At 38.9% G+C, this 22,226-nt stretch overlaps 1 protein-coding gene across 5 annotated transcripts in view; it reads right to left on the bottom strand.

Annotated features, from left to right (window-relative positions):
• Nucleotides 1-436: 436 nt before the first annotated feature.
• Nucleotides 437-22,226, bottom strand: part of TGFBR3 (transforming growth factor beta receptor 3) — a 112,907-nt gene continuing 91,117 nt past the window's right edge. For 3 of the 5 annotated variants that reach the window (XM_018072189.2, XM_008921899.3, XM_018072190.2), the window contains 10 exons: nucleotides 21,776-21,965; nucleotides 20,272-20,597; nucleotides 19,450-19,599; nucleotides 17,537-17,668; nucleotides 17,106-17,273; nucleotides 14,157-14,456; nucleotides 13,283-13,400; nucleotides 9,563-9,598; nucleotides 7,457-7,564; nucleotides 1,018-1,136 (listed from right to left, as the gene is read on the bottom strand). In XM_018072189.2, coding sequence (XP_017927678.1) covers nucleotides 1,018-1,136; nucleotides 7,457-7,564; nucleotides 9,563-9,598; nucleotides 13,283-13,400; nucleotides 14,157-14,456; nucleotides 17,106-17,273; nucleotides 17,537-17,668; nucleotides 19,450-19,599; nucleotides 20,272-20,597; nucleotides 21,776-21,965 — 1,647 coding nt within the window. Of the gene's footprint in view, nucleotides 1,137-7,456; nucleotides 7,565-9,562; nucleotides 9,599-13,282; nucleotides 13,401-14,156; nucleotides 14,457-17,105; nucleotides 17,274-17,536; nucleotides 17,669-19,449; nucleotides 19,600-20,271; nucleotides 20,598-21,775; nucleotides 21,966-22,226 lie in introns of all 5 variants that reach the window. The other 2 variants (XM_018072193.2, XM_018072192.1) reach the window with 2 other exon arrangements.

Below are 22,226 nucleotides of genomic sequence, written 5' to 3'. Positions count from 1 at the left end.
ATTTGGTATAGTAGATTAAAAAAAATCTCTTATTAAAGAGCTTTGGCCCAAAAAACAAGAGAGGGAATGTTAGTGTGCTCTTTTCCAATTAGCAAATCAATACATATTACAACAAAAATACCTGGAACAAACTTGAACCTACAAACACAACAGGAAAGCAAATGAGATGCTGTAGCTGTAAGCTGAACAAAACAAAGATTACTCAAAAGTGGCTAAATGTAGCTGAAATAATAAAATGTTATTAACCAAAGAGATTTGACCTTGAAGCTTTCTTGCTTAGACAAACAGAAATCCTTTGACCTAAGGTCATCTTTGTTCTCCATATCTTGTGTAGTGACAGGAGAAGGGGTAATGGCTTTAAACTGAAAGAGGGCAGGTTTAGATTGGATATTAGAAAAAAAACTCTTTTCTGTGAGGGTGGTAAGGCACTGAACAGGCTGCCCAGAGAAGTTGTGGATGTCCCATCCCTGGAAGTGTTTTCAAAGCCACACTGGACACCACCTGAGCAACCTGGTCTAGTGGAAGGTATCCCTGCCTATGGCAGGGGGTTTGTAGCTAGATGATCTTTAAGGTCTCTTCCAACCCAAACCATTCTATGATTGAATTCCCTTAATGAATACTTTGTGTCAATGAGAAGGTTCAGGGAAAGAAAAAAATTGTATAGACAAAGCAGCATTTTTCCAAACTGGCATAGACTTCACATTGAGGGGCCCACAAACCCCCAGAACAGGTTGCAGTACTGTAAAATTAGTAGCTTTGTCACATGTAGCATAACATGTTAACAAGATCCAACAGGCTGTGTTCACTCATGCATTGTGTGCTCATATACACACTCACACACACAGTGGCTTCCCCAAATCAAAATCAGTCTTTTTTTTTTTCTCCTGTAGAAAAATTCCTTCTCGTTTTTTTCAGAAGCAACCAAAACAACCCTTTTAACTTTAAAAAGCTGATGTCCACACACAGTCCTTGGAACCTATGTGCTCCTATGTTGCTCCTCAGCTGTGTCCCCCCGGGTTAGGTGGCACTGCTGCTGGAGCAGGGGGTGCTCTGTGTGCTGCCGATGCTGTGAGCTGCACTGCTGTTCTCGGACGCTGGCGGGGATGTAGGGACCTGCTGTCTTCCTGTTGTTTCCCCTGAAGGAAAGGGAAGAGAAAAGGTGGGGTCAAGAAAAGGGAAATTGAAAATGTTAAATATCATAGAAAACAGCAATTCACTCCCTCCCAGTCTTCCTCTTTTGGTGGTCTGTATTTCCATGCAATAAATACATTGAGGGACAGACCTTAAACAGAGTATTGTTGAAAATGCTACTACACTTTGGCATCTTAACATTGCTATGCATGTGGGGAAAACAACAGTGGTGCTTTGCACTTTAAAAAGCAGCTGATGGAAACTGCCAAGATAGACACTGTCTACCTTCTACTGTCAGCTGTCACTCAATGGGTCCTGTTACAGACCATTTTATAGTTTTGCTATCTGCAGGAAAAAGACCTATGAAATGCAGGCTTTAGTTTTAATGCCAGTTTATAGAGTAGCATATTTACTAAAAGTGGAGCTGAAGACAGTGTCCTTCAATCAGCTGGATACCACATATTCTGAGACATGGCCAGTTTTCTTCATGCAGAAAAACAACAGGCTTAAAGTTTGACTTGATTTACTCCTAACACAAAATGCAGGAAGTTCCCCTATAGCTACCACAGTATGTGAAGCACTTAAAATCTGTAGTGAGAACATGTATCACTATTTCTTGTCAGTTGTTTACTGACAATAAATTAAAAGCCCTTCGTTATTTAGATTGCCAAAACAAGCACTAGGATTTAAAGCCTGATTTATGGCTCCTGATAAAACCTAGGTTTCTGTCTGCTCTCCTCATACATCTTCTGCACCTGTGCCTGGGATTCCATGGGAAAAATTCAGCTCTCAACTAAGCATGAAAGTAAAAATTATGCCATTATGTCAATGCCCAAAAGATCATAATGAGACCACGTAGGAAACCATAACTGTGGCATTTTTTAAGCTACAGTGCTCAAATCTGTACAATATTACAAAATAGTCTCTTCAAAACAGATGGCAAGACTTAAGTTTATATAATGTGCACTGTAGCTGCCCCGTCCCTTGAGCTCATCTCTCAGGATGTGAACCTGTGATCTCAGCACAGTAACACAGTCAGACTGCTGCTGCTTGAGCTGCAGACCTCCTGTGGCAGTCAGAAACAGCACAGCTGCTTTCCCAGTAAAAAAGCAAGACAGAAATGTTTTGCTGGATCATGGGTAGGAGCAACTAGGAAAAATCAAAGGCCTCATCTCCTACTTCATGAGTTTGTAGTGACGCAACTCTCCTGCTTCACATTATCCTGTGTTATCCAAAACCTGAAGCCACGGGTCAGGTCTGCAGAGCCCAGTTTTTCTTCCATGTTCAGGATTTCTTAGAGATCTTGTTCCCCAGTGATTGCTTCAGCGACAGGTTGAAGGCTGGAGGCACAGCCTGCATCCAGAGGGTTACAGTGCAGGGACGAGACAGCTTCCTCCCACGGGAGCTGCTCTGGCACATCCCCCTGCCCTGTGTGCTGCTGCCCAGCTGCCAGAGCTCAAGCTCCTCGGAATGCGGCTGCAGAGGAAGTGTGCCTTTAACGCTTTGTGGCTCAGGCCACAAAATATCCTTCTGCAGGCTGCTCAGTATTCTGAGGTCTGCTACAAACAAGGGAGGTCTAAGGATTTCTCACAGCAGAGGTTGCAAGTGCTCTGTGTAATGGAAACCAGCAGGTTTGCTGCAAGCTGAAGCCACAGCCACAGCTGAAGTGCACATAAGGCCCCACAATGCACAGCTCTTGCCTTACACCCCACTGGTTTAGGAATGGGGAGGAAAGAAGGGATGGGATGGGATAGGACAGAAAAAACAACAAACTAAACTACTAAACCACATGGCCTAGGAGTCCAATAAAACTTTTAAAAAGAGGGTGAGGATCTTGCTTTTAAATTCAGCATTCAGTCTAACATTTACTCTTGTGAGCAGAGTTTGATTCTCTTTTTCCCAGTGTAACAAATAACTATGTAGCTCATCCACGAGCAGTGAATTTCTGCTCAAAGGTAGCAGGTCAGAATCTGCCCCCAGTCATCTGCAAATAAATCAAGTTTCAGCTCTAACTTGCTTTGGAAATGGTTTTACAACCAATCAGAATAAACTGTATAAAATCAAAGTCTGTGTCATCGTGCTGTAAAAGCTTTCATAAGCCTTGTTTGGATGTTTCTTCTCCTCCTGACTTGCTCCCTTCTTCAGTTGTTTGTGTACAAGCCTTCCTTCCTTTTGTACTACAGGATATATTTATAAAGGCAGTGACAAGCAAACTCCCTTTCATTAAAACAAAACAAGGGAACGCAAACATCAGAAAGCAGCGAGGGGAGGTGGCAAACCCCCATCCCCAGCCGCAGGAGAAGCCGCCCGGGCGGTGCAGAGGAAGGGCGGCCGCTGCGCTCCCCCGGCAGGGCCCCTGGCCCCCGCCTCTCTCCCCACAGCTCTGCTGCCACCCATTTTACAAACCACATGGTTACACACAGCGTTGGTCAGCCTCAGCACATCAACACGATCTGTACGCATTTAACCATAAATTCATTTATAAGCTAAACACATGTTTTCATTTTATGGCAAAGCAAAAGCACAATGCCAGAGTCCCTGTACAAGCCCAATGGCTCGCTCTCCCCTCCCGCCTCCTCTGGAAAGTGTCCTAGGAGGCACCTTCCCTTCTCTTTAGGTTGGAAGACTCCTTCCTTCCACTATAAGGACCTGCACAGGACCTCATTTCTAGAGCGCAATCAGCAGCTCTGATATACCACAATATATCACAATCACTTGTTGAACAATAACAAATTCTCAATGTCCTCAAGGAAAAGAAAAAATCCAAATCACAGTGATGTTACGAACACAGCCTAGCAACTACATCTGGACTGGATGATTTTTCCTGTATTTTATTTCCTCAACACCTAGCTAACCGTAGAAAAGCTTTCTTTAAGGGAATATTCAAGAAAAGGATGTAAAGAAATGTAAACTATCACCACAGAGGCATTCTCCATCTGTCTTTTTCATGTAAACAGCTTCACGTATCTCATGTTACCGAACCAGAACTGCTCAGAATGGACATGTTTCATCTATTGACAGTAAACAAGCTTTTACCCATCTGAATGCAACAACATGCACTTTATTATTCACACTTAGGAAAGTTGCCAGTTGTACTCCCTGTCCAGGAAGTCTGAATGTTTGCTTTTCTATCTCCATTTGCCAAATATAATTGGTTGCTATGTCAGTTTACTTTAAATCAGATCCCATAAAAAAAGGGAGAAGTGGGGGAGGAGGGACGCTTTTAACTTCTCGGATTTTGGAACAGTTTATCCTCTCAACTTGCAACACTGTCTGAAGGAGGAAAGCGCGCTTCCTAAGAGAACTTAGGGACAGATGTTCTCTAACACGGTTTACAAGGTTTAACGCTCTCATTAACTAATCAGACTTGTGCATGTCCCTTCCTAAAAATACTCAATTATCCCTATTAAGGCAGTTATTACATTGATACATATTTATATGGTTAAATTTCGAAGTGTTTCTGCATCCATGCACACCGCAACATTTTTGCTCCTACATAAGATCCTCAGATAAATGGGGTTAATTGTGGCAAATCCTGCTACTTCCATTTGTCCTTGGGTCTTCTCCAGGCAGGACCAACACCTTTCTTGTCCTTTAACTGACTGAAAGAAGGATCAAAAGTACAGAGTCCTTTTGCAGAAAAGTCAGCTAAAATTCCCCCTCTGCTGTTCTAATATTAGCTTTCTCTCTCTCTTTTCTTACTACCCATGTATCTTAGAACATTTGTACTCCACGCTGTATTGTTTCAGAAAATGTAGTGTATTCTGAAGCACAGTTTTGATGCTTTAGCAGAAATTTTTCATGACTGAACTCAGCAAAAGACCTACATGAAAAAACTCCACACAACAATCCTTGTTCAACATCTGGAGATTAACTTCTACCTGTTTTGGAGTTCCCTTCTGCTATCTCTTTGAGGTTTTAATGTTAATGGTCCACCAAGAGAACAAAAGAGCTCATTCATGTAACGCTCTGTTACCAGTAGAGACATACTGATAAAAGTGTATTGGTAAACCTCCTTACAGGCAAAAAGGTGGCCTTTTGCTGCATTGCATACAGCACTACAGCAATAAAAACACCTTACTTCACACATCCCAAGTTGCCATTCTCTACCAGCAGTAGCTTTTATCTGTGCTCTGAGTATCAGCAACATACAGTTCTAGAATGAACTCATATTTTCCAACCTTAGGTCTGAATCATGTGTTAGAAACCCCGTACTACTTGCAACAAAAGATATCAGAGAGATTCAGCAATGCCTAAATTCTCTAATGGCAAAAGACAGCCACTCTGTAGATGAAATTTAGATTATCTTTTTTCCTCCTCCTTGAGTTAATATAAGTCTGCAGCCAGCTCTAAAATGTTTCCACTGCAGCTGGATTATCTTGTCTGTCACAGCAGTTGCCCTCTTAAGAGACTGTCCCTGCCAGAGCCTTGGCTGCACTGTGTTGCAAGTTGTGCTTTGCAGATACAAGATACTATGTGCACAAAAATTATGTGCACAGGAACATAGGTTCACTTTCACAATTCTTTGAAAATCTGAACCAGATAATTTCCTGGATAATTTTTATAATTTCTGTGATTCTCTAATCTGATGCGTTACAGTGTCCCTGTCCTTTCTTCTATTTTCATTTATTACTTTATTTCTGGCCTTTTTCTCCATTTTTTTCATCTCTCAAACACAAAGGCAGAGCAGCTGTCCTCTCTGTATGTGGTCACTATGACTGATACACTTTGCTAATATAACTCTTTTAATGGGATTGGTCCAAGTTCTATTGCTGCTGAAAGATTTCTCATGTTGGATTCCCAGTGTTCCTTGACTACAGACACACAACTTGTGTCTATAGATGGTTCTTTATATGAACAGAGATCGAACTTCCACAAACGCAGGACCAAATATATTAATTTAAGAGTTGTTTTAAATTTTTTTTGTTAATAAAGGTTACCTGTGGAAATTACCTTCTTAACTTACATATTTACTCACTGAAATTATGTTTACTTTTCTTCCACAATGTTTCAGTAGTATACGAGACAGGATTATACAATTTATACATATTATCACAAACTTTAAATTTTCCACATTTGCCCCAATTCCAAACAAGTTTCATACACAGCTGATGCAATGAGAAGCATTAAACTGCTTATATAAAATCGTTGTACTGCCAACTGGAAAAAAGCCCACAGTTGTTTTTTTTTTTTCCGAATTAACATAAGCTCCTGGGTCATAATATTTACAGGAGCTCTGACCCAACAGGGCCAGACTCTCACTCCTAAATAGCTTCCATGAGGTTTTGTATGCCAGAAACCCAACACACTGTAGTGGGCTACAGGCAAATTCCACTGCTCTAGAGCTGCACAGTTTTGGAGTAATTGATTTTTCATTTTCCCCTCCTCCTAAAGGTCTTGGTAGGGTCTTATGAGGTTAAAAGTAGAAGTAGCTGGGAGTAGAGTATGCTCTAGGAATCCTGAGATACCCCATAATCCACAAGCAGCCAAGGCCACGTGCTGGGAATCATGCTGGCTCCATCAGTGTCCAGTCTTTGTACCACCTTGCAGATGACATGCAACAGAAAGCTCCCAAAACTCCCTCTTCTTCCAATAGAGTATTCTATTTCTGCAAACTTAGTTTAGTATGGGAAAAAATTCTGAGGAGATACTGGAAAATTATCTATGCATAAAGGCTGCATCAAATTCAGGCACATTCCTGATTATTTGTTTGGGCACAATTAAGGTTACATGTGACTTCTACCAATTGAATGTAATAGTTGAAGAATGGAGAAATAAATAATTGTGGCAAAAATTTCAGGTAATCAAGGCCCAAGAAAAATTTTCAAGTCTAGTTATATTCAGAGTATGTCTATGTAAATAAGGCATTCGCTTAACCATTTGGCCCACTCCTTATACGCATCGGTCTAATGAAGTAACTGCAAAAAAATTTTTAAAAAGCAGTACGGGAACCAAAAAGGATCCATTAACTGAAATGTTAAGTAAATTTCAAATACAGAGATGCTACTAATGATAATGCACAAACCATGAATACTCAGAGTTTTACTTGTGTCCCATGTGAGTTTTCAAGATTCACATTTAAAATTATTTTAGCAAATTTTAAATCATAATGTGGAACATTTCCCTGTAGGGAAGGGCGGGTATCAATTGGCTGATACACAATACAGGCTCACGGGAGGAGCTGCTGGAAAACTCCCTAGTTAAGAGAAGAGGGCAAAAAATAAAAAAGCCCAGGACAGCCATTGCTGGCTCCCCTCCCCTTCAGACCACAGCACGTTTCCTGCTGCATGACCTGCCCTGAGCTCTGTGAGAGCCCCGTACTCACCTGTGCGAGAGTAGATGAACCAGAGCGCTCCCGTCAGCAGGGCCCCGATCACAAAGGCTGCAAAGGCAATGCCCACCACAGTCAGCGTGTCCAGCCCGTAGAACACAGCTAAAGGTAAACACACATAACACAAGGACTTCTCATTATCAGTGCCAGATGCCGTTTTACAAAAATACACCCTTACACTTTCATGGGAGAGTTTTTTAAAAATTCATAGTTAATTAAGCACCATTTTAGGGAACAGACTAGCAAATTTGCGTCAAGGAAATAAAAGGGAAGCTTTCAGAGAGTGGTTTCAGGTCAACTAACTGTTCCACATCACAAAGCAAAACCCCAGCTCAGCACACCCCAATCTGGAAAGTGTTGCAAAAATTAAGCATTTTCAGTTGGCTGTTAATAACTTGCTTTCAATTAAATATTCATTTATCTTAAAAGTGTTTTAAAAAGGCTGATATTTTTGGCAGAAGATGCTTTTCACTTAAATGGCCTAAGCAAGCTTTCCCCTACATCTCCTGCAAGTTCAGTCTGAAATCTAGGTGGAGAACAGAACTGCTGTTAAGAGGGAAGAGATGCCAGCAAAAAGTCAGCAAAAACATAAATAGAAGCAATTGTTTTTCACATTTGGCAATGCTTTCAATAACTAAAATTAATTCCAGAACACAAAAATAGAAACACACACACACACATGCAAATCACTTTCTAGGGGAGAGGCCCTTTTGTAGGACCATTTCAAGGGTAACAACATCTGGCCCCTGGATGTGTTGCCCCCTAATGCTGACCATCCAAATAGAAAAACTTTTGGCTTCTGTGTTTTTGTTTTTGGTAATTAGAAATACTTAAAAAAATAATAATCACTCTTTCAGCAATCATTTGGGAAAATTTCTTCTTACAAAACTGATTTTTAGTTTTAGTACTTTTAATGTCTCCCAGTGCACAAAATGGCTTAGGACAGTGAATTTTACTGACTACTCGGGCCAGGAAATGAGCTGACTGGATCTCAGTATCCTTTCGTGGAATTTTCAGTTCCCAGAATACAACCAACACCCTCACTTTACACAATCCTGCACCCAGCAGATGTCCCTAAGGACATCTCCCATCCTCTTCTGACAAATGTCTTCTCCAGCAGTTCCTGTTGGCAAGGGCCTTCGGGACCCATTTCTGGGTACCTGTGACCTAGTTTGCATATGCAACACCTGACATATAATGGCTTAGAAGTTTCTTCTCTCATTTCTTCCATGAGGCTATTTCTGGTTTCTCTGGATACTTTCAGTCATTTTAAATGCAAACAGAAAAAACTCTCCTAAACACAACTGTTTTTTCCACCAGGCACCAGCCAGTGTCCTCTCCTCTTAGGAGGAAACTTAGTGGAGAGAAGAAAGTCCCATGGAGAAGTGGTAGAAGCATAATTTCTCATTGCCCTTGTTATTTTGAGCAAATTTAGTCTTGAAGGCAGGAACAGAGGAAAAAACCTTCTTTGCACTTCCTCTTCTAAATTCCCTTTTCTCCATTCATTCTTGCTTTTGGCTGCAAATCATCTGTACCTTCCTGTTTATTATTGCCTTCCAGTGCTGCTCCTTTTCTGGGTCATTAATAGACCCTGATTAATTCACTACACCAAGACAACAGAAAAACCAAAGAAATTAATCCATATCAAGTCAGTGATCTCATCTACAGCACGTAAGTGCTGGTGCCAGAGTAACTGGGGATGTGGCCAGCTGCAGCACAGGATATGAGTGAGGCTTGGAATAGGACATATTTAGGACACAGAAGCTCTGTAGGATCTTTGCTGCTCAAACACAGGTATTGGGAAGCAGTGGCCTCATCAGAGAAGGGGGAAATAATGCACACATATCAGCAAATGAACTTGCTAAGGCTGAGACTCTCAACAGTGTTTTCCCAAATTTGATTATCACATACATCAAAAGTCACAGCCATTCTCTCTAAATGCTGATGGGAACCTCTCAATCAGCAACTGAGTCAGAATTATGTTCTGTTTCAGAATTATACACATACACACTCACAAAACTTGAAGATAATTTTAATTTATCTAATGCTTTATAGACAAATATTTAAAACTTTAAAGGGACCGATTTAAGAGTTACTTACGTGGCTGTCTCACATTTGGCTTTGGAAGTGAAGGATCTAATTTAAAACAAAAAAACAAACAAAATCCACAAAACATTAATCAGATAGAGTTCCACATACAGCCTACAAACTATGCAGGTTCTGATCTGACAGGAAAACATTAATTGTAATTTTTACAAACCAGGAATTTCAGGAAAACCATCCCAAATTCAATAATCTCACTTATCTCAGAAAAATTCTATTCATATAACAATTATTCCTCAAGGGACCCTATCTACGGTATCATTCATACATCACATATTTTGCTGGCAAGTACAGTGCAACCTTTCCAAACTCAGATGTCACCAGGTCTGACCCACAGTAACTCTGGCTACTCCTATGTGGAAAGCTGTTTTAAAGGTGATTACATTCATCTGACTACTCACTAGTCCCAAACAGGAGTTACCAGCATGCTAAATCACAGGGACAAAAAAAGTCAAACACTGGCTACCACCTCTAAAGAATAGTGATTTTATGGCACAATACACACTACTTTGTCCAAATCGCATGAATATGTATTGATTCATTCATTTTCCTGAGTCCTACTTGGTATTCTTGAAAGTTGTGTGGGTTTTTTGGTTTGGTTTTTTAATTATATATAAGAATTGAAAGATCATAGCTATTGTATCAAAGCTATTATTCTTGGCAAGAACATCAAATATCATCATCATTATCAGCATGTAACAGAAAGAGACAAGTAAACAACTGTTTAAAAAATGAAGAATTTTCCCTTCTTTTGCTGAACTGGCTTCTCTTATCTTTCTCCAAGAATGTCACCTCAAGCAGAAGACCTAGAGATTCTGGCTTCAGACCCAAGGACCTGTTTGGTTAGCTGCAGTTTGATACTGGATTGTCCAGTAACTCAGGGGTCTAATTTAAATTCCAGCCTATCTGACTATGTTCAGTGCAACAGATGTAAAAGGATTTGATTCAATACTTGTTTTTGTATCTTTAGTAACTGAAAAAAAAAATAGTTTAACTGTTATGCAAACATAGCAGCGCAAAAAATAAATATATATTTATTTACTTTAAGTGTTCTTAAACCAAGACTATGCTTCTAACTTCTAAAAACCAGACAGCAGTGCTAAACTTCCAGCAATATTCTTTAGACCATTAGGCTCTGAGACATGTGAGATGCATGTGTACAAAATCCAAAAAAGCATTTTATTCTTAAACTGTGTTATTGACTCTTGTTCGAACACGAGTATCTCTTGGCACATGATAGGAAACAGGTGAAACAGAAGTAAGAAACAGGTGAGAGCATAGAGGGGTGTGTGGATGTCTGGGTGTGCATTCACAAATAAGCTGGAAAATCAAACAAACATAACACCAACAGTATAACTGCATGTAAAATTTGTGAGGAGGGCTGGACTAAAACCAAGGAGCAATGAAAAGTACAAACATGGGTAAGGGCACTATCAGATTGTCCAAACACACCACTAGCATATCCCAAGTGCCAAAAAAATTCCTTTTAAGCTGAGAGGAAAATGAATTTTCCATGCTCTTTCTATCACTGGCTTCTCTACAGAGAATATGAAATCTGCTAATGATAAGCTGTGTAGCCCATTATCAATTCGCTTCAGTCATCCAGTTCTTACATGTACTTTATTGTGGTTTGCTCAGAGCAATTCAGAAGCAGTGAGAATCCTCGAGGTCCACAAAAAACATCTAATTTAAAAACAAGATCAACCAGCCTTTTGAATTATTGTAATTTTATATATCTTTGTAGGATAGAAGCACTTGTTAGTTGCCCACTTGACCTCCTTTCTATGACTTGTCTCCTTTTGCAGTAGAAATACTAATCTGAAGTTTCCACACTTTAGCAAAAGTCTGAACAATGACAGTGGTAGATTATTTCAACAGAAGAACATGTAATTCCTATCATTTAAATGGCCATCCATATGCCTTTCACTGAAGTGGGGGAGATCATGTGTGTGAAATGTAGGAATGCAAAGGGAAAGAACGTGGTAAGGAGTTAGGTTTTAGACACTTCCACTGAGATCTAGTGCAATAATATAACCAACAGTCTCGTAAATAACTAACAAAATTAGGAGAGAAGGAAGAGTTATTCTCATTTGGATATACCATTGTAATTTCTAGTACAGTCAATGACAGTTATAAACTTATGTCTGAAGAGAATAAAAGACACTTTTGCAACAGCCAGTTTGTTCTGACTTTTGAAACATCAAGTGCTTAACTTTCACAAGTGGCTTGCTGAGCAGATCCAATGGCAGCACCTCACACAGTATGGTTTATAACAGTGAAAGCCGGTCTGTTCATATTAAAGAAAATGAAGAACACCACCTCTGAGAGGTAAATTCTACTGTTCAGTAATGTGATATAATTTCTTCAAATCTTAGGTTCACATATTGGCCAACACGGCATTTGGCTTTAAGAAAGGGGTTGCTTGATTCACTGCAGGACAACTGCACACCAACAAAGCTATGTTGTTAATGAGCCACTCTGTATTATGTCTGAAAGCTGGGATATGCTGGGGAGATTTCCACCAAACATCCCACAATTAAAGTAAATCATCCACAATGCAACGAAATACTCTATCACACTGTTGTCTTGTAACTAATCTTTATAAATTTAGCTTGTCTTTGCACACTAAGACCTTGTGCCTCTGACAAAGACAACATTCTGAGTGGAGCCCAAGATGGGAGCTGCGCACAATGCTCCACACATCACAAGGGCAAGAGAGCTGAGAGTACGACTGTTTATTGAAAGCTGAATTTCAGTTGCAGGATTTACTCATTCCCAATAGAAAGCCCACTGAAATAAAATGAGAGTTGAGTAAAAATAAAGCACAGAATCAGGCCCAAAGCACAGTTTTAAGTGACAGATCAAATATTCACCTTTAATTCATAGTGGATTTGATCTGTATTAAAAAATTCGTAGAAAACCCTCCAAAACTAAATATGAGCTGACTTGCAGAGTTAGACAGAAGCAGTTGTTGCTTATGTCCCCTAGCAATGCTGTATGGTACTTTAAATTGTTGGAAGACTAAAAAGTATGCACTGTACAATGGAGGTTAAAGGACTTCTGATTCCCAAAAAACATTCCAAAGGTCAAACAGTCCTTGGACACTATTGGAACATTTTGATTCAGCTTCTCCAAATCCTTCAATCAGTTACTAACCACACTCATTTTTTTGCAATACAGATTACATAATCAAACAAGTCCCGCCAAAGTGGAGCATCTTTGTGCATCTCATCTTTTGCTCTTAATAGTTTAACTGTCTAATGAGTCTCCAGTGGCCACCTTTCTGCTTTACAAACTTATCAGGCTTTAGGACCCTCAATACTTTGTAATTCCACTGTCATTATTCCTAAATTTATATTTACGAGCACAATAAATAAATTATAAAGTAGGGAGCAAAGCACTGCCTTTGATCTCTGGGCAACAAGGTTGCTGCAAATGCTACTGCTGCATTCATATTCCAAACCCCAGTACAGCATTCCTTTCTCTATGCCTGGCAAAACCACATGTCCAGAGATCAATACAATCAGAAAACAGCAACGAACTGCCATGGTGACTGCTGCCAGGGAAATGTCTAAACAAGTAACATCTTACAGACACAGTATCACCATAAGATTACACAATGCCACATACTTGGAGCACTCCCTCATTTCAAGCCCCTGTATGTTACACAATATAATATATATAGCTTTATTAAAGAGTTCAAGCTCATTTTCATACCTTCTTGTTTTCCTTCATGTGTTATTACAAGGGGCTTGGTGAAGGTTTTCTTGTTGTGCATCATGGCCAAGATCATATCCACATTGAGAGAGGTGCAAGCTTCATCAGGAGGAATGCACTGCAAGTGGAAGAACAGTGTGTGAGGTCAGAGAGTCACCTGTTTGCCAAGAACCTCCAAACAACCCCCATGTAATGTACTGGCAAAGGTAATGAGCTGTATTTCAGGATGCAACCTCTGCCTTCGTTAAAGATTCTCTGAGACTGTTACTATTAAACTTAAATGGTAGTAATTATTTTATTTCAGGATAATTTTTTTTTCTAAAAATCTGGTAGTCAAAACTGTAGCCACCGACACATGTTAATGAACAATGACAAATCATTTTTAAAAAACACATTTTAAGTGAAATGTATATAAACCCCAAATTAAAAATAAATTCCGAACTCTTAGAATACATTCTTTAACAACTAATTTATATATAATTCCATTAGTTATAAAGTAAAATTTGGCAATTCTCTTTTGTAGCAATCAGATTACAATATTAACCTATATGATGCATGGCTTTGGAAATTGAAGCTAACATTGTTTGTGCTTTGGATATGGATGTGATATGGACAGCAAAGATCATCCTGAACCACTTGTGTAATAAAAAGCAATTTCTATTCGTAACCATCCAATGAAATTTAAACAGAAACTGTAAATCATGTAGTCAAAATGCATACTATAATAACTCTTCTCTATTAAAATCCTGAGCCTAGAGATACCATGTTTATTACATCAATTCCACAGAAAACCGTTTATTCACTTCAGAGGTCAGATGAGAAAAATACCTTATTTTCATCTAAATCATAAGATTTAACTTTATAAATTACTGACCTTTGGCAGTCCTTGAGTATCTTTGTCTTTATTTGTACACAAAGTCAACTCGCAGTGAAGAAAGAGCAGTGAGATGTTGAACATTGGTTTAAACACAAAGCTAAATCTTTTTTTGTCCCTCTGTGCATGTGGTATTGGAAAGTTCACCTTCTCAGTACTGTAGAATTTAACAGATTCATCTTTAGGACAAATGTTTTCTATAATGGTATAGTCAGACATTCTATCTGGATTTGAAAACGGGGAAACAAAGCATGTTTGAATGGCAAAGCCCAAGGATCTGTCAGCTTTAGTCAGAGACACCTGCATTAAAAAGAAAGAGATGGTAAGATCTCAGAAATGACATTTTTAGTTCACATTTCATTAATACTTTCAACAATTTTTAAAGCAGTTTTCCAGTGCCATTTCCAACCTGAACTATTTTGAAGGCTAAATGTTAAGAGTAGACTGTCAAACTGAGAGACAGAAAATCTGTGGTTTCAAAATCAGCAGCTGTTTAATAGCACAACCGTGCATAAATACAGCCATCTCTTATCTTCCTGAAAGCAGATGAAAAACCCAGCCCAGACGAGACACACAGTTAATGACTGTGACTGCCACCTGAAATGGCACTGCTTCCCTTAGACACACACGCTGTGACAGAGCTGGATGGAAGTCAATCACTAATTCCATATCTTTGTACCTGTTTGAAACTATAATGAAAAAGAAAAAATACAAAAGCAACAGACACAGAGAACCCACCCCCAGCCATGACAGGAATGCAAAGGCAGAGAAGAGGTCATGGTCTGACGTGTGGGTGGCATTCCTGGACTGGGGGGTTGAGGGAGCCTCCTAAAAAGCCATAATTTCTTGTGAAAGGATCCTTTTAGTTTATTGTAAGTTTGAAATTCATATTCTTTTATGAAAAATAATTAAGACTGCAAACTTCCGAGGCCCTGATGTTGCTCAGCTGGACTGGAATGCAGATAACAAATGCTACAGAATAATTAGAAGAAAAAAAAATAAATGGAATTTGTAACGAATGAGCCATGTTGCTCTTAATAAACAACAGAAGCACTGTTTCTAACCATTAACACTGCCCAATGAAACAGTTCCACAAGAAATAATTTGCTTCTTAGAAGAAATGTGCCTTATCTGTGTACTTAATCCATATGTGCCTCATGTATCTTTAAGGAAGAGCCTGCCAAACTCTGTGGTTTGTGCAGTAATTTTTGAATGCTAGGAGTTTTGCTGTGAATAAAGGCATTTCTCATTTTTTCTCTCCCTTGTGTGAGCAGCAATCGAACTAGAGACGAAGGGATGTGCAAGGGATTTTCTAAGCAAGAAAGACCATCTTCCAAAAAGAACAGAAATAAAGATGGATAAATGAAAGTCAGCCATAAATACTGACAGGAAACAAGCTGCTGGTATAAATTAGTTAAAAAAGAGATTATGGGAAGGGGGACAGGCATACTACAGTTCATTAAATAAAAGGATGAATGACATCTCAAGGAAAGAAAACAACTACAGGAGGAAGGTGAGAAAATGACAGCAGAGAAAAAAAAAACAACCCAAAATATTGAAACACAAAAAAAATCTTTAGCAGACAAGGAAAAGGGAGATATAGAGTTCTTACTGATTATGATCTATTTATCAACCCCTCCAAATATATTTGTTAATAAAAAATGCAAAATGCAAAACAAAGAAGCAAAAAAAATTATCTGAGTCCGTTAAAAAAAATGGAGTCACAGAAGTTCAAAACTCATACGTTTTTCAAGGCACAAGAAGGAAAAACAGAAAAAAAAGGCTTCTGCCAGGACAGGTGATGAAGAAATCAGAACATCTGTCTGAATAAACAGCTACAGAACCAGACAAATCCAGAGGGCTTGGAGCCAGGGGGATTCATCTCAGATCACTGAAGGAAGCAGACGGTTTTATCCAAATGAAAAAAAAAAGAAGTGTCTTTTATAAACATATTCTTAATAGAGTGTGACATACTTTGTTTTTGCTTCGACTATCTTAAACTCTTTTCACTGGGTAGAGAACAAGGAAGAGACACAGCACACTGCTATGAAGAAAACTGCACCAATGTCAGACAGGTCACTGTGCTTATCATGTGCAACATGGACTCACAAAGAGGAACTACCTTGGGCAAGAGAAATACGGCACAGAACTAATTCAGTAAATATACTCTTGGTCTTATAAGCCCATAGTTCACACCTGGTAATTTACTCATCTATGAACTAGTGATACTTCTTCACTGCCAAAGTTGTATTTATTAATGCCTACCATTTTTTGCAAAATCCAAAATTCTGTACACATGGCTATATTTAGAAATACTGACTGTATTAGTTTGAAATTCCCCAGATGAGGAACAACACATGGAAATATTATCATGTGCAAAACACACCTGAAGTCAAGGGTTGTTGATTTTGCTTTAGTCTTACTTATCTAAATCTGGTAGATCCTTGTGTGGCAGCATTCAAAAGGATTGTAACTGATGTTTTTAAGTGAAGTGGAGAGAGATCAGAATCTGTACTAATGGTGGAACCTGAGAACAACTAGCATATGAAAGACACACACTTGTAATAATTTTTTGCACATCTACATCTTTCAGATGAGGTTCAGATCTACTATCAAATATAATGAACCCTGAAGTCTTCATCAGGACATGCCAGTTCAGAGCAAGAGCCCAGAGACACTTTTAAGTTCTGCACAGAAAAGCAAATTTGGCAAGAATCACCGATTTACCTTGTAAGAAAAATTCATCCATTTTGCAAGAATCCTTTGGGTTTTACCTAAAATATTGTCCTACTTCTTACCCCACAGTTTCTGTTCTCTGCAGCCACCACAGTAGCTACCTGCCTGCCTAAACCAACTGCCCCAAACCCTTCAACTGACAACAGATTTGGCTCAATTGCATGGCCTTGCAAAATGCTTCTGTTAGTTTGAAAGCCTTTTTCAACTTGTTACCTCTACATATATCGGCCCATTCTCAGCAACAGAGAAGAGTCCTTGGGAGGGAGCAAGGAACAAATCTGTTTTGTACAGCTCCATGTTGAAGGTAACATTGGTGATGTGTGGTTCAGGAGGCCAAAATATGCCTCTGTCATCCTCTGGCTGGTGCAGCGTGCAATTAAACTGAAATGAAAAAAAAAAATAAATACAATAACATCCTGAGCCAGGAGTGGTAGCTGGATAAGGGCAAATTTGGTGTGTGCAATACAGGCTTCCCCCATGTTCCACCTACTTAGTGTAAATCTTCAACAGGGTCATAAGAAACAGCAGTGAGAAGAAATGTGTTAAAAGACAAATTAATTTCTATACAATTAATGTAATTTATGTGGAATGCCTATTACAATAGGTATTTCTTTATTGGCAGGTGCAAACTGAGAGTAACATACCGCTATTTCAGGCCAGCTTGAGAAAGAAACATCTCCCTCATCAGTATCCCCTGGAAATCCATTATCACCTGATTCCATGTCATCATCATCAAAGCCACTGCCTTCAGCTGGTGATGACAGCTGAATGACAATCTGCTCAAAAGATATTGCAAACAAATTAGATTAGATATAACTGAGCACTCTCATGGTTATTTTCTTCTCCCTTCAAAACAATGCAAAGGCCAAAAGAAGAGCACCAGCTAAGCAGATAGTAAAAGCATGTCTTAAACAGCATTGTGTTGAGCATGTAGGACATGTAGCTTGCATTTCAAGAATGTTCCTTAGTTTTTTTCCAGAATTCAGAGCCAGTGATGACACCAATCTGGGTGTTGGTGTCTGAATGAGCAGCCTAGCATTTCTGTTCTATTTCTGGTATTTCTATAACCAACACTGAAAAAGGAGACAGCTTTCTAAAGCAATTTTTTGCAACTTACAGTTTTCCTTAAGGTACTCAGGAAAAATCACTAGAAGTGTTAGGGTTATTACAGGATTTTCTCCTCTGTCACTTGCATTTTTTCTTTCCAGAGACGTAAACCCAAAAACATTATGTCTCTTCTTCATTTTTTCCTTGTTTTTCACTGAATTTGTAGTGAATTCCAACCTTTTCTTTTAATCCTTTGTACACTTCTCCATTACTTCACCTGCAAATTCCTGGTTTTGTTTTCCAATGTTCTGGACTCTGCTTCAGTATGCCTTGTGGGTCCTCAGCTAGTTCCCTCCCTTCCAGGACTTCAACTTTGTTTTCTTGGACATAGAGCAACTGCTAAAAAGTGGCATATACATCCCTTTTGACACTCCACTGCTGGGTGTTTATTTTTCAGGAGAAATGCTACCAAATTCTGAAAAATACCATGTGGGTTTTGGAGTTCAAGTGTGTAGCCAAGACTTTTAAAAGACGTGATAGAGAAAAGAGAAGAGGTAAATGACTGTTTTAGTTTGGGCCACAATAGAATACAGGGACAATGACAGTATTTAGCTCCAGACACACACTGCTCTGTAGTCTGCTGATGATTCTATCCACAGTGCTGGTTTGGGACTGTTTCTAAAGTTAGGTGCTACCAACTCACCAGTATAGAACAGTTGTAACCAGGCAAAGTCAGATCAGATTGCCTTAGCTGTGTTTGGGTTGGACCACAGGCTTTCCATCATTTGCCAAGGTTATTCTATGTACTGGAAAGCTCAGCAAGAGAAATGTGTCACTACTTTCCAATCCAGATTAGCTGCACTGCACTCAGGTTCATAAGTTGAGCCAGTCTGGAAGCAGTCGCTTACAACCTAACTGTGCTCCTTTGCATCAACACTTATATGCAAGTACCCAACAGTCCCTTCATCACGTACATCAACAGACAGAAAATATAAACTCAAATTCTAAAGGAGAAGTGTGCATAATTAATGTATTTTCCTCATATTTTAAGAGCCTTTTTCACACACAATTTTAGAAGAAAAAATTTTCACTTAATTCAGCATACAAATTAATTGGTATTGCTTTGTACAATCACAAAATTCCCATTCCTCCTTACAGAATATAGTACTGCTTATGTATCAATGCATCAAAGTTGCACAGGGAAAGCTACTGCAAATTCTCTGAGATTGGTACAGATAGTCCCCAAAGGGTAGCCATGCAGTTTTGTAAAAAGTATTTAACTCCAACTCCTCCTTTTTCCTTCGGGATACTATCTGACCACAGGAGCACCCTGAATATGAAGCCTTCATGTCTCCATGAATACAGGGACTGTGGTTGCAACAAGGTTTGAGTTAGACAGGAAAAGATCAGGATGCCTCCTTTTTGCTAAGACTAAAGCTAACTGCAACAGCTTTCTTGTACTACTATGATGTGCAGTGCAGAAGGTGGATCCTCTTTGTAAAATACTCACAGAGTTAAAATAAACAATCTTGTTCAAGATATATGCTGTCCGAGTCCCACATTTGTTCAGTGCAGACTCCAAAATGAAATGGGTGCCATTCATCCTGGCTTTGCAAGAGTGATCCAGCAGCGAGAGCTCTGTCCGGGTGTAGCCACTGGCCTGAAACAAAGATGCTTTGTAAGTGACTGAAACACAATTGTGTTCAGCTCTTGCTTAAAGTGCAGTTCAGAATACTGTTCCTGATTGCTCATAGGAGGAAGTGAAGTTCATTGTACTGACATCCAGGGAAGGTCACTCTCAAAATGCTGTTACACATGACAGACAGGGAATAAATGTAGCATGGAACAAAGAAAACAACAGGTTCATTATTAATCTTCTGATTAATAATGCTGACTCTGGTCTGAAATAAGCTAAAAATGCTGTCTGTATCAGGCTCTTTTCCACAATGCAAATGGACACAAGCAACCTGTCAGCTGGTAGACGGTACAGACCTATTCAGGTTTCACATTGCTATCAAAAGCAGCTTCTTTGTACTTCGGAAATTAAAAACAGACTGATGGTTGAGTACACTAATTTTTTGACAGAGCCAACCCTGCAAAGCTTTAATAGGAAATCCCTCTAAAAACCATCAGATTGTTGTGAAGAGGAAACACGATTCTGAATTATGGCAAAGAATATCTACAGTATAGTTTCCTCACCAAACTATTTTTTGGGGGGTTGAGTGGTGATGGTTGTAGATCTTAGAATGTTTATTTTTTCAATCAAAATGCAAATAAAATGGTCTGTCCAAAAAAAGCCTACCCAATTTTGAGAATAAGATAGCACACCAACCTGCAGAGCATCTTTTTCTACGGCTACTGTCATGGCTTTGTCATCACACTTTATCGACAGGGCCACATCAGCACTGCCCTGAACCTCTTCCGGTTCTTTATGTTTTGAGAGGGAATGTCCAAAGTCATGATTTATTAATGTATCTACTGAATGCCTGGATGGGAAGATTTCTTCTCCCACTGTATCATGCCTTCCTCTGTTAATGTGAAATGGAAAAGTCAGGCCATCACTTAACGTGGGATTCTTTGGAGCAGGCAGTGGGTTAGCTCCCAGCAATTCTGTCAGCTCTGGAGGAAGGGAATGGTCTTCTTCATCATTCATCTCTTCTAAAAAAAAAAAAAAAGAACCAGACACCCGCCCATAAGTTCATTAGATATTTTTCCTAAAAAGTATCCAGCATTAATAATTTTCATACAAAAAAAAAATATCCAGAAAAGAAGCTCCTGAAGGACATCCAAAGTAGCATCTTTGTACTTTTCAGATAACAAGCTACAACTCCTCCAACTAAAGGTTTAATTGTTCCTGAGGCACCTAATCTTGGTATATCTGGTCCCTGTTAAAAACCTCCATCGCTAAGAGCTGAAATTAAACTTTGAGGAGTAGACCTATTATATGCAAAAGAACCACAGAGGTAAAAGAAACATCACATTCATAAATATATTATTTTAGTGCTGCTGAAATAGTCTAAGTGCAAATCATTGGGTTAAATTCTTTTATTACTCAACTCATCACAAATTCATTCACTCTATTGTTGTGAAACTACTTACATAACCAGAGTGAAGCTAAATGAGAGTTAACTTTACAGTGAGTAAATGAGAAAACTATCTCCTGGCTTATACATGTGACTGCTCAGGACAGGAATCTCAACATCTGCCTCAGGCAGATAATTATCTGTAACCCATCAGAGTGCAACTGATAAAATTATGTGAACAGAAGGTTTATCAAAATGGTTGAAGTGGTTGAAACTCAGAACTAGTGAGAAAAACAAATGCAACTCTGCTAGCTTCAATGGACCCAGATATCTTTACATCAGCAACAACTTTGGCCAAATAACTTTTTCTTTTTAGTGGTTGTATTTATTATCATGTCTGTCAACAATTTAAATGTTTATTTAATTGTCTCAAGAAAACACTATGCTCATACTTTTGGGGAAAAAAACAACACTAAAAAAAAAATCAAAGCTGGATTTATAAACTAACAAGATATCTGGTTGCTCAAGTTCATTTCAGTGAACACTGAGCATGGTCAGATATAAAGTCTTGTGTGTTGGATAAACTATAAACATCTAATTCCACCAACATTTCAGAAAATAACTTGCCTGGACTTTTCTAATCAAAAAGCCATCATTCACAGACATTACTGGCGTTCTTGATGATGAAAGTAAAAGCTGTGCAATGCCCAAAACCAAAGCTTCAAAACTGAGAAAACATCTTTTAAGTAATTGTATTCCTGGAAATACAAGATGTATTTTTTCTATATGCTAAAAATCCATTTTTAAGCTTACCTGTATCTTCAAGTTGCAGATGAAATCTGTTAGCAACAGGGGCTTTTGTGTAGGAAGTAACTGGACTATAGTTATGCTCATAAGCCCACTTGATCAAACTCTCATGCGATGAGGGAATATCAGGTATTACTGATTTACTCATAGTCATGGATCTCTCTGTTTCCTTTCCAAACCCAATACTATTTGATGTCTGCAAATAAAGACAAACTTAGTTGGTGATTTATGATTTATGGATACTTAAAATGGAGTAGTGATACTGATTGAACCTGTTTTTTTAATCTGTTTTACTCTATTATATAACAACAAACTGAGGACACCTGGGAAATAAACCAAACCCTGCCACTGTAGGCACATAACTGTTGCATACATGGAAAAAAAGAATCCCCCTTCCTCCCAGCTTCTGGTTGGAGTACAGTAAATCAAGGTAGTTAAAAACTGTTAATCCCAAAAT

The sequence above is a fragment of the Manacus vitellinus genome, unplaced genomic scaffold (assembly GCF_001715985.3).
Source record: "Manacus vitellinus isolate BGI_N305 unplaced genomic scaffold, ASM171598v3 scaffold_21_pilon, whole genome shotgun sequence".
NCBI lineage: Eukaryota > Metazoa > Chordata > Aves > Passeriformes > Pipridae > Manacus > Manacus vitellinus.
The sequence above is the reverse complement of the archived record's forward strand: the minus strand, read 5'-3'. Positions and strand labels throughout refer to the sequence as shown.